Source organism: Polyodon spathula, chromosome 4 (assembly GCF_017654505.1).
Source record: "Polyodon spathula isolate WHYD16114869_AA chromosome 4, ASM1765450v1, whole genome shotgun sequence".
NCBI lineage: Eukaryota > Metazoa > Chordata > Actinopteri > Acipenseriformes > Polyodontidae > Polyodon > Polyodon spathula.
Window position 1 is genome coordinate 58,956,703 of NC_054537.1, and position 12,721 is coordinate 58,969,423.

At 38.8% G+C, this 12,721-nt stretch overlaps 2 protein-coding genes across 3 annotated transcripts in view; one reads left to right on the forward strand and one right to left on the reverse strand.

The window, feature by feature from the left end:
• Nucleotides 1-9,898, forward strand: part of tex10 (testis expressed 10) — a 53,665-nt gene extending 43,767 nt beyond the window's left edge. Inside the window, exons 12-15 of the mRNA XM_041248191.1 lie at nucleotides 446-526; nucleotides 1,390-1,574; nucleotides 4,108-4,318; nucleotides 9,007-9,898. Coding sequence (XP_041104125.1) covers nucleotides 446-526; nucleotides 1,390-1,574; nucleotides 4,108-4,318; nucleotides 9,007-9,120 — 591 coding nt within the window. The 3' untranslated portion in view covers nucleotides 9,121-9,898. The remainder of the gene's footprint in view (nucleotides 1-445; nucleotides 527-1,389; nucleotides 1,575-4,107; nucleotides 4,319-9,006) is intronic.
• invs (inversin) overlaps nucleotides 9,088-12,721 on the reverse strand; it is a 98,030-nt gene continuing 94,396 nt past the window's right edge. The window contains exons 19-20 of one of the 2 annotated variants that reach the window (XM_041248189.1): nucleotides 12,517-12,658; nucleotides 9,088-9,172 (exon numbers count right to left, since the gene is read on the reverse strand). In XM_041248189.1, coding sequence (XP_041104123.1) covers nucleotides 9,169-9,172; nucleotides 12,517-12,658 — 146 coding nt within the window. In that variant the 3' untranslated portion in view covers nucleotides 9,088-9,168. Of the gene's footprint in view, nucleotides 9,173-10,314; nucleotides 12,659-12,721 lie in introns of those variants that run through there. The other variant, XM_041248190.1, reaches the window with a different exon arrangement.

The following is a 12,721-nucleotide window of genomic DNA, read 5'->3' on the forward strand; positions in this document are numbered from 1 at the left end:
TGTTCTGAGGCTGTCTGTTGTGGTGCTCTTTGTGCCTCCAGCACATTTCAGGTTTTCAATCTAAACTAATTGAACATTTGTAACGTCTTTTGTAGGAGGTTATTTTTGTGTGCTTATAGAAGTAATTGTTTTTGTTTTGGTCTATATTCCCTTTATTGAATCCGGTATGTCTATAACCATTTAAACACAGAAAAAAAGTTTGGTCAGCTTGTTCTATACCGCGCCAAGGTAAGCGCATTGTACGGCACTGAGGAATTGGATTGCCTCAACCACCTTGGGATAATCTTGGGATTACCCCCTTATAAAATAGGCCCTTGATACAATCCAGCGCTGTAAAATTCTCTGATCAAAAATATACAAAATATAGTGTAGATTAATTAAATCAGCCCTTAGTTCAATGTACAGGCTGTACAATGTAACTTTTCTTTTGTTTTATCACTTACAGGAGGTGTGCCATTGCTTGGAGACTGTCTCATCTAGACCTCAGTGCTTTGATATTCTCCAGAATGCTATCTGCAAAAATTTGGTAAGTCCAGGAACTGGTGGAAACTGTGCTGGTGGCTCTGCATTCAAAACCGCTTCAGTACAGTCAGTGGGCAGGCTGCCTACACAGGCAGTAAGTAGTACACTATTTGTGTGCTTTACCCCCATATAAAACTAATGCAGGTATAGTACTGTATACACCCATGGGTCACTTCTTGGGTGCCCTTGCTCAAGATCTGATTTATTTAAAATGGTTCCCATGATTTTGCTTGTGGTAGTAATGAGCTGTGACAAATATTTGAATATCCCAAGAAATGCTGCTTGCAATGCATTCGTGGCTTGTATTGATTCATATAACATAATTTATAAATGACTGTATCAACCATCTCAAGTTCTACTGTAGAGAAGAGTGATTCTGTCCTGTCTTTAATGGGTAATTGGATAGGGTACCAGGTTTATTGTACTCCAGAGATTTAATTTATTTTTACTGTTAAGAACATTATGAATACAGCCAATTCAAAATGAAAGAATACAGGTACTAAAATATCGGTGTACATATTTAAAGAATAGGAAAAAAACAGCACTACCTAATTCTGAATGCACTTTATAGTGATGCGGGGGATCCTTTGTTTTTAATTGTTTATCTTTCTTCCTCTTGCCTGGCCTGGACTTATGCTGTGTGTTGTGCGTTGCTTGTAGTGTGTTTTCTCTCTCTCTCTCTGTCTGTGTGGCTCTCTTTGTCTGTCTCGCTCTCTCTGTCTCTTGCTCTCTTGACTGTCTCTCTCTCTGTCTGTGTGTCTCTGTTTCGCACTGTGTGTCTGTCTGTCTCGCTCTCTCTGTCTGTGTGTCTGTCTCTCTCTCTCTCTCTCTCTGTCTCTTGCTCTCTGACTGCCTCTCTCTCTGCAGGCTGGTCTGCGTGTGGTTCCTGACAGCACAGCGGTGGCGGTCCTCAGTGCAGTTTCCAGGCTGCTTGTCCTGGCCTACATCCCCAGTGAGGTGCTGCTGCGCTTCCTGGCCAGCTGCTGCTACAGCCTCCTGCACCACCTACTGACCCTGGAGAAGAGCGCAGCTGAAGACAGCGCACACAAAAGGTAACAGCATTTAGCCACCAGTGTTAAATATGAATACTTTTTATATCCCTAGTGTCACAGTTCTTGCATGTAGCCACTGCCAAAACTGTAAACTGCCCTGAAATGTTAAATATTTTAAAATCTCCAGTTTTGCATTCTCTTGGCTTCCAAGCCATGCTTCCATGTGTAAAACTGGTTTCTGGAGTGACATCACAAGTATTGCATGGGGCCTGCAGTCTGGGATTTCTTGAATGGAGTCTGCACCCTGGAAAACCGGTGATGTTCTCATGAGAACCAATTTCAAGAAGGGGAAAGAAGCAAGCTTGTAATGTTTTATTTCTCCTTGTGAATCGCTTGTATTCCATATGAAGAAGTCACATTGTTCTAATTAACGAAGAAGAACCCATTGTGGGCATGTAGCCGTGGGCTGTTTGAGAGTTGACCGAGTAAGTGTGACGTTCAGGGCTGGAGAAGGTGATCCGGGCTGCACTCTCTGTATAAGAAACCGCTGAAGATGCATGACTACTCATACAGTACAATAAGCTCTTCAGAGACTTGACTTCTCATGAATAAGAGGCTTATCTTTGTCAATAGTGGTGTGTTTGTAACTTTTATGAAAGCTAGGTCATGTGTTTAATTGAAAATGTTCTTATCATTAATGATTCAAAAGGGGTTATCTGGGGCTCATCAGATACTGATGTTAAGGGTTCATTCCCACTCATAACACAGCTCTACCCTGGACTGGATTATTCTGGTAAAGTGAGTATTGTAACATTTATTCAACAGGGTCAGACAAAACTATAGAAACCCCTGCCACAATACTGTCGGTTGGGCATAGGTGCCCTTACTGATTCCTGGTGTTTTTTAATTGTTCTGGAGATACAAGCCACCATTCCTCGCTGGGAAGCATGAAATTGGTTAAATAGCTGTAGTATTTAGTAAATAAGTCTCTGGGGAAGCATGGAAATTGGCAGGAATGTCTGCAGAATTCATTGCAATGCTCAACCATCACAATCATCAAGATGCTCTTCTGACCACTACTCTGGCTTGTGTTGTGTTTGGTTGCCGTGCAGATATCACAGTTGTGTCTGCTGCTCGTTGAACATCTATAGTGTTTGGGGTCTTTAATATGGAAGTAACTGTTAACCGAAAAGCCTATCAAAGTCAGGTCTGCTGTCTTACTTGCAACAGGGAGATGGAGCATTTATTTAATGCAGAACATTTGGTATCTGCATAGCACCTAAATCAGTTATGAGAGACAGTCCAACTGTTTGATATGGTAAGCATGCTGGATTATTGCATTACTGTAAGTCTTGCACTGATGAGTGTGCCCTGAGTCCCTTGAGCCCTTCAGAGCTTTGCTGTTCAGACTGTGCTGTCCATTGAGGTTTGGTGGTGAGCCTTTACATTGTCTCCTCATATGGGAGAAATCCAGGCTACCTCCACGGATATGATTTGATCCTCAGGGAGATGGGCTCGCCCACGCAGACGAATGTGTGCTGTGCTAATCGCAGGCACACTGCGCTCCCCTTGACAGCTCAAACATCTGCTACACGCTCGCTGCCTTCTACAGCTATGAGCCAGGCGCTGGGTAGGAAGCTATTAAAAATACATGGCTCACACAGTAGCAGAAACATCTGGTACACTTGAAAAGGAAGAGAGTGCGATTCTGTCCAGATACTGAGCTGATGCCTCACTTGTTCAAGTACAGGATCTGGTGTACTGCAGTGCTGCAGGATAGCAAATGTTTATATTGGGTTATTCATTGTAGTTTAAAGATAATTGAGCGGGTCGGTATGTGATGAGAACTTTTACTACAGGCATCAGGGCGGCCTGACACATTGAGGAACACAGCATCTTCAGTTCTTTTTGGATACAGGATACCCCCCCCCCCCCCTTCCTTCCCTCTGGGTTCAGTATTCACAGTGGGATAGTTCCCTGGCATTGCTTCAGGGTGTGTCGGTTTAGTTATGGAGAGTAAAAATAGCCTGGTCAAACAGGAAAAATAGTGTTTGCCACTTTTTAACCATTAAGACCCTAGGTACTATATTTATTGGACTCCTATTTTTTATTATAATAAGATGTTAATGTTACAAAAAAAAAAAAAAAAAACACATTGAAAGTACTTTGAGACCTTGGAGTAAACCCTTTGAAAATGTCCCTAGGTTTCAACTGTGCTGCATCATTACTTTCATTAAGTTCATACAACTGTAGTCAATTTAACAAATATACTCTGGGTAAAGTGCACTGTCTGATTCACAGAATTTCATTAGTTAGTCAGTTTGACAGGTTAAAAGGGAAAGAAACTAGCAAACACACCCATTAATGCTTTATGCTGCCACCTAGTTAGATCTGAGGTTGATACATTTGACACCTTTTGTTTATCAGTTGTGTTATGTGATAGTGTTTATTGATGACACCACATGTTTGACCCGCAACTGTGGCTATGCAAGTATATGTACCTGTCTAATGTTTTTGTTTTCAAAACTGTTTGTTTAACTCTGGCTGTGTGCGTGTGTGCTCTGAACCCTGTGTATCTCTCTCTTGTTTACAGGGAGGTGGTGTGGGGTGCGTGCCTAGCGGCTCTGAGTGGGGTCCCCCGTGTGCTCAGACTGATGCTGCAGAGCCTGCGAGTGACGGACGCCTGTCAGGAGGAGCTGCCAGTTATCGCTCAGATCCTGCGCCTGCTGTTGCAGCATGCCCAGCTCCGCAACCACATGATGGCCAACGCAGCACTGCTGCAGCAGATTGTCCAGGAGATCACGGTACACACAATCCTTTCCCACTGAGCAGCCCGCGCCAGGTGCAGCTGCCACTCTCTCTGCTGCCGAGCCATGAATAAATACTGAAGGCTTTCTACTGGAGCACCACAGTCTCACTTACAACCCTGCTTGCTGACTATGCCTTTCCAATAGCAGAGTGAAATTTAAAAGAAACATTTTTGATTTATGTCTCCTGTGCTTAATCTTAATTTTGTAATTGTTTATTTATTAACAATTATAACAACATTTAAATACATACAAATTGGGGGTAGGGGGTGAAAGTAGTCACAGAAGGCTGGTCGTGCCTTTTTAGCTCAGAGCTACTGTGACAAGCAGGCTTCCAGGGAGCAGGAAAACTGTCTCCCTGTATTTGTCTTTTAGGGAATGCAAACAAACTAGACTTCTTGTCTGTCTTTCGATTAAAGAATAGCACTGAAGGCTGAAATATTGAATAATGTAATACAGTCGGCTCTACTTTATCAGGAATTAAAAATATCCCAAATAAACGGCTATCTTATTAAACGTGAGGCTTTTGAGAAAACCTTAGTCACACTTTGTTTCAAAATGAAAAGAAAAACAATGAAATCACCTCACATTATGATTACATGTTAAATACCCAATTTAAAATACTTTATCCCAATTAAACAAAGTGATGACATAAATAGCACTGGTAAGAACAGTCTCCTAGAGTTGTATCCCATTTAAGCAGAAATCCCAATTTATCAGTATCCAGATTATGTGGCGTTGACTGTATACTCACACTTACGGATTACATTTTACTGTACAATGGATCATAACACAGTATGTGGACACTGCAGCTTTAAACAAACAAAACAAGAAGTTTAAAATGAATACTCAGTTGTCCCTGCCACTTTACCTAACCTTTCCTCAGTGCAGTATGCAATTGCCATCTGTCCTGCCTGAAACCTGCTTGCATTTTAATGACTTTTTTTTCTTTGTCAGATTAACATTTTAGTTTAAGTACTGTAACCCTGTCTGCTCCCTCTGAATCTGGGTCACAAGTTTATACAGGCCATGGGAACATTTATTTATTTTTTTTAAATGAAAGATTCCATCCACTTACCAATGCGTGGAAAACTCTGCCATATTAGTTAGTATATTATGCAGTTAAATGTTCTAATGCTTTTAATGATCAAATGTATTTTCTTTGATCTTTTATTATAAATCGTGTTATGTGTTTTGCAATATGTTTAAATATTTTCTTTTAGCATTTAACACAAGTTGGTAAATTGAAGAAAGTCCAAAGACACCAGACATCTGACACGTAGTCTAAATGTAATTCCAAAACATACACTGCATACAGAGTCACACCAGAACGTTGTGTCAGTGTTGCAAAATAAGCCTGTGAAAGGGTCGCGGCCCAGGCAAAGACGATGAATGCAGAACACTCGGAGGCTGGGAACTGTGGTTTAACCCTTTGCAGTCCACTTATTCAGCGCTTGTCAGCCGCATCCGGTCCAATTTATTTTCACATTTTGTTTTGTATTTGTAATTAATTTAGAACAATTTGTAGATTTTATTTTTCACTTTGACATTATGGACTTTTTCTGTGTTGATCAATGGCAAAAACTCCTAATTTTAAATCCATTTTGATTCCATGTTGTATCACAATAAAATGTGGAAAAGTCCAAGGGGGGTGAATACTTTTGAGAGCCACTGTGTGTGTGTGTGTGTGTGTGTGTGTATATACAGTACCAGTCAAAAGTTTGAGTACACTTGCTGGAAACTAGTTTTTTTTTTTTTTATAATTGAAATGTTTTACATCGTATACGTTTCTGTAAATACTTGAAAATGAAAACACATGTTACAATATACAAAACAAAACATAAGGAGTATCAAAGCAACGTTTAAGAAACTTGAAAATTGTCTCTATCTTGGATTCCTCAAAATAGCCACCCTTTGCCTTAATAACAGCCTCACAAACACAAGGCATTCGGTTAACAAGTTTCAGCAGGAAATCACCTGACATGTCTTCCCAGCTCTTTTGCAGCAATTCCCAGGTTGGGTAGCTTTGCTTTGACTCTTCTGTCCAGTTTGTCCCATACAAGTTCAATGGGATTGAGGTCTGGAGACTGGGCAGGCCAGGTCATTAGATTGAGTTGTCCTTCACTTTCGTTCTTCGCCAGATAGTTCTTGCACAACTTTGAGGTGTGTTTCAGGTCATTATCTTGCTGAAGAATAAAGGACTTTCCAACTAGTCGTAATCCTAATGGAATGGCATGCCTCTGAAGTATGCTACGATAGGTTGAGCTTGCCATGGACTTGGTAAAGATCATCAACTCTGTCACCAGCAAAGCAACCCCAGACCATGACACTACCTCCTCCTTGCTTGACAGTGGGAACCACACATGCAGAACTCATGCGCTCACCCTCTCTGCGTCTTACAAATACTCAGCAGTTGGACCCAGATATTTCAAATTTTGACTTGTCAGTCCATAAGACCAACTTACACTCCTCAAACGTCCAGTTTCTGTGTTTTTTCGCCCAGGCAAGTCTCTTCCTCTTCTGCATTCTTAACAATGTTTTCTTTGTAGCAATTCTTCTAGTTAGACCAGCTTCACGCAATCTCCTCTGAACAGTTGATGTTGAAACATCTGTACTTCTAGTAGCATTTAGCTGAGCTTATATTTCAGGGGCAGTTAATCGTCGGTTTCGCAGACTTGTGACACGAATGAACTTGTTCTCTGATTCTGAGGTCACCCTTGGCCTGCCTAACCTTGTTCAGTCCTCATGAGTGCCAGTTTCTATCGTTTGATGGTCTTGGCCACAGCAGTTACAGCCGCTTGCAAAGTTCTTTCGATTTGTCTTAAAGATTGACCTTAATTTCTTAAAGTAATTACAGACTGTCTTTTTTCTTTGCTTAACTGAGCGTATTTTGCCATTTTCTGCTCCCTTAAATTCAGGAATGACAAACTTGTGCCTATGCTATCTATATTTATAGTAATCGTGGACCCTCACCTGTTAACAATAATTGGTGACAAAAGGTTAATTAGGTAACATGCTAGTTAACTCAGAGAACATCTAACAAACACACCTTTAACACTGTGTAACAAATTATTTATTTATTTATTTATTTTTGTTCCTGGGTAGTAAGTGTTATTTCCTAATTGCTTATGCCTCAAAAGTATAGAAAATGGCTATTATTCCCCACAAACTTTGCTTTTGTGACCAATATTTCAAAATATCGCTAATTCCAATGGGAAAACGGGCAAATGTGTCTTTTCGTTCTTTTTCGAGATTTACGATTATACTGTATTTACAGTATAATCGTAAATCTCGAAAAACTACTCGCTTCTAAATCTTTTGTAGTCATTTTTGTATTACTTTAGTATAAATACATGTTAATTTGGATTCATATGTTGTTTTTTTCTGACTTTATGTAAACGAAAAGACACATTTGCCCGTTTTCCCATTGGAATTAGTGATATTTTGAAATATCACTATCCTGGTCACAAAAGCAAAGTTTGTGGGGAATAATAGCCATTTTCTATACTTTTGAGGCATAAGCAATTAGGAAATAATACTTACTACCCAGGAACAAAAATTATGTTACATAGTGTAATTAGGCCAGTGTTTTAACACCGTGTTATACACATTTCAGACTTTTAACTGACTTGGGCTTCAGACTGAAATCTTCTTGCTTTGGGTGACCATTACATTGAAATTGACAAGATTTAAATTTTCATTTAAAAATGTAATTTCTGAATGCAGTTCACTTATGATTTTCAGCTTGTATAAGTACACGTATCATATAATGAAATATTAAGTGTTTATAGACAAGTTTATACAGTTAAAAGCATAGATAATCATGAAAAACCTGGTTTCAAGCAGATGTTCTCAAACTTTTGATTGGTACTGTACATATATAATGTGTGTGGGTATGTATATATCTGTATGTTAAGGGTGAAACCTGTGGTTTGGCTACTGTAGTTTTGCCAAGGGCTTCTGGGCCATCCCGAAGTTACAATTTTTGTAATTGTTATATGTTGAAGGCGTGGAAGAAACTAGACACGAATAGAGGAAATATTGGGGAACTAGATGTAGTGATGGAACCAAGCCATTAACTGAAGTTGTTTACTGGGACCTGGCATGAGAATACAAATTACGGATGTGTCACATGAGGCTGTATTATATCTTACCAGCAAAACATGGGAAACTGGTAATACAACCTTGAAACTTCCTGGAATATTCTGGAAGAAGCATAAAAACTAAGAGCAGCTTAGCCTTGTTGTACACCAGTGATTCAGTGTGTGGAGAATGTTGTTTAAATTGAGCAGTTCTGTGAAATTTGTCTTGAGACATGGACAGGCAAGGTCAAAATAAAAATGTAATTTTAAAAAGAATGGATTGAAAGAAGTAGTCGACCGAACCCCCTTTTAAAGCTGTATTGTGAGAAACTAAGGTATAATGTACCTCTTTCGAAGCCCATGAGTAACAGGAAATCAGGGTAATCAGAAAAACTCTTCACATACTGTACTATATACAGAGAGAGATGCAATGTAATATTACAGTATTTTATTCACTCAGCAGTGTTAAATTAAGAAATACCAAAAGAAACTAAATGTATTTAAGTTTTAGACTATTTGAAACATTGCATTTCTTTCCTTGTGTTTTACAATGAGCTGTTTTGAATATGCTTCTGAAGGGGCCCTCTCTCCTTCCTTCCCCAGAGGTTTCGCAGCACTGAAGCCCGGGAGCAGTGGCTGGTGGATCTTCATTACTGCTTCAGCGTGTGCTTCTCCTCGCAGCCCAGAGGCCCTGCAGCCACCCGGGAGAACTACTGATCAACCTCAACAGTAGGAAGGCTCTTGAGGCGAGGGCCAGATGGATCATCACCTGTAGGTCACATTGCAAGTCATTACAAAACTAGCAACAGACAACTAAGGCACTCCCTTAATCCCTTATAATAGTCTGAGTTGGTTGTTACTAGTTTTGGAACATCAGTTTTATTCCTTTTTCTAAAGAACAAAAAATGGAGCAAATTGCAGTGCATCAGCCCCATGTTGCTGGGTTACTGTGTTTTCATTGTATGGTTATACATTTTGCTTTCTGCTGTTTCTCTCTTAAATTGGTGCCAAATGTTCTAACTGCAGTCTTTTCTTTGGGATACTGTGCCACTAGAGGGTGGATGATGAACTGGACCAGGATGTAAGAGGGAGAGTTAGACCCAAGCTGTTTTATTCTTCAACATTTAAACCCCTGGTTTATGATGGCAGAATGTGGTTCTCTGTGGGACAGTGCTGAGGCAAAAGATCAAACAAACAATTGCTTTAAATGTAGATGGAGGCCAAAATGTATGTTTCCTATAATAAAAAAAATGCTCTCTTCTCCCATAGAACCCAATAAAAAAGTCAGGTTATTCTGCCCAGTTTGAAGTACAGTACTACATTACTATGAAGGCATACTGTTAACTCTGTTTGTGTACAGTATAAAATAAAGGACAGTCACCTTGTGTATACAGACAAACAATGTTAAGCATCGTGCAACAAAGCTCCCAGTGAACTGGTTTTATATCTGTAATGTATTTACTGACTTAGGAAATAAAACACATTGTACTTTTCATTCTATTTGTCTCGTCTTTTCTCTTTGTAAATGTTGTTTTGTGAGGTGCTGCTAGGGTTTGTTTTTACACCAAATCTATTTCTGTACAGTAATACAGTACCTTGTGTTAAGTGGGATCGACTGGCTATTGAAAAGTAAAGTACCCTGCTCTTCCCAGCACTAGAAGAGAAGCTCATGTATGGAAGTGGAAAAGCAGCCCACTGTCAGATTGCTGCTTTGCAGATTTTTGTTCATATTCTATTTGAAAGATTGTATGCATTAATTTACTGGTTAAAATATTGAACAATTGTAGATTTGAGAATTGCATCCTTTTTTTGTCTTGACGTTGTTATAAATAAATGCAAAATGTTAAAACCATCACACCCTCCAGACAGGCTTTTCTTTAGCAACAAGAAATGAACAGCTATACAAATATATTTACACAAAAATATATACTGAAATGAGGTATTTATTGACATTAAGTAATTCATTGCTACATAAATATACACATTTTAGCAGATCATCTATTGTACTGGAACTGGCCGTTCAGTGTGCCAAATGCCTGAAAATACTGCTAAAGTAGAAGAAAGTTAATACATATAATTTTTCAGGAAGCTGAATGTTTTTACAAGCATATCAATAAAAAAAAAAAAAAAAAATTTTGTAAAAATATTGAATGCATGCTTTTAATTGTGAAGGCAGAGCTAGTATTAACAAACGCAGGGCTAATGCAAACTAGGAAGCATGCTTCAGTTTGCAAATTCGATTTTTATTTTATTTATTTTTTTTTAACTAAAGTGGGATAGCAGCAGGGGTTTTTGAACCATGGCGCTGCTATAAGAAAGTCTCGGATAAAACAAGTACAAAACAGTGGAACTTGAGCAGGTTTCCTGTTCTGTAGCATTTTGCCCTCTTGTTTCAAGTACCATTTCAAATCGATAGTGTAATTACATTCAATACACGCCATCAAAGGCTGGGAAACTCGTGTCATATTCATATCTGTGACATAACACTGTACTTTCTGATTGTACACAGTTAATGATCCAGGCAGTCAAATTAAAATACTGTTCAAATAAAAAGACCAAAACTACATAATAGGACTTTGAAGACCAAAGCTGCAATTCAGGTACAGGGCAAAGGCAAATCCTTTAAAAAATAAATAAAATAATAATAATAATAAATAAAAATGTCAGTATGACACTAGCAAGTGTAGCTGCAGGTACTGTACATTCTTGTTCTGTGCATGTTATTGCTATTTTTGTACTAATGTATATTTGCACCTGTACTTGTTGCTAAATAGGGCCCTGGAAGTTTAAAAGCAGCAAAAGCAATTGCAAATAACATAGATGGACAGGGTTTCCTTTTACTAATACCAGTGTAATAAAGCTTAGTAAAGAATAGCTATTAATTATAAAGCCTAGAGAGGTATGGTAAACTATGGTAAATACATAGTATCACATGGGAGAGCTACAACATTTCTGTGCATTGATAAACTTAAGGGTCTGTATGTAAAGTTTAAGCACACAGTCACCCTAAAAGCTGCACTGAATAACTTCTCGTAAGCAGAATTAGATGGGTTCAGCAGAGGTAATCAATAAATACGTATTCCTTTTCCACTCACGTTATTGCTTGTTTTGTAAACTATTTAAATGGATTAGGCCCAAACAGATGGTGTGTTTATAAGTAATATGAACCGGCCCTTGCTGCCCACCAGGATGCACTTGTGTTGGAATGAGCTGTTAGATCAATGGGAATATCCTGGTTAATGTGTCACTGAGCAAATACAAGTTTAAAACTCCCCACCCCAAAAGCAAAGCCCTCAAGGGAATAATCTGACATTGACTACATTGAGTTACTACAAACAACATCGTGTAAAGATTGTATTGCTTTGCTTTATTCTTGGAACGGTGGAATACCTTTGAATTACTGCTGGAAAACCCCTCATGTATGCACATTGCTGAAGAGAACTGCTTGACTTTTTAAATGTTTAACTTTAAATCTTCAGGAAGATTTGACATAACTTGTAGAGAAGTCTGTAAAGATTTCTGTTGTTTTACCAAAGTTCTTTATTCATTACAGATTTTAGTTTCACTTTTTCCTGCCACCATGACATTCAGTACATCTCCAGTTAAAGGGCTCCTCCTGACCCTACAGTGCATCGTTAACTTTGGGCAGCACAGAACGTAAAGATCAGATGGAGTTGTATTACTGAAGAAGAGATTAGGTAAACCTGACTAAGTAGAAAAACATTTTGGCTGATGCTTTCATTTTCAGAAAGAATTGATTGTGATTTGCATTTACAATATAAACATTCTGAACATTTTTACAAGCACATCAATTAAAAAAAAACAAAAAAAAAAACATGCTTTCGTTAAAATATTAAATACATACCTTTACCGGGAGGGCTTAGATAAAACTGGTACGAAGTCAAGTAGAAAAACATTTTGGCTAATACTTTCATCAGTGAGCTTATAGGGTTGGACAGAAAAAATGTAAAGCCTTGATAATTACACTTTTAAAATATACAGTATGTATGTGTGTTTCGCTTACATATTGTGAGCTTACTAGTCACACTGTCAAGAGTTCAGTCCATTTTCTTGTTTTAAGCAAATCAGGACCACCATGCAAGCTGCTCTTACTCTGTTTCAGTCAGTGTGTAACTGCCTCTCACTCTAAGTTTGGATTTGCTGATTTTGGCTGAAGTGCATGGCCTCAGGTGGTAGGAGAACTGCGTTGACTTCCCGATGTTTTCCAGCAAGTGAACGTACTGCATGCCACCTACTGCAAACACAAAACCAAAAATGAAGCGGGATCAGACCAACTCTGTTTACACAACTCTGTCTC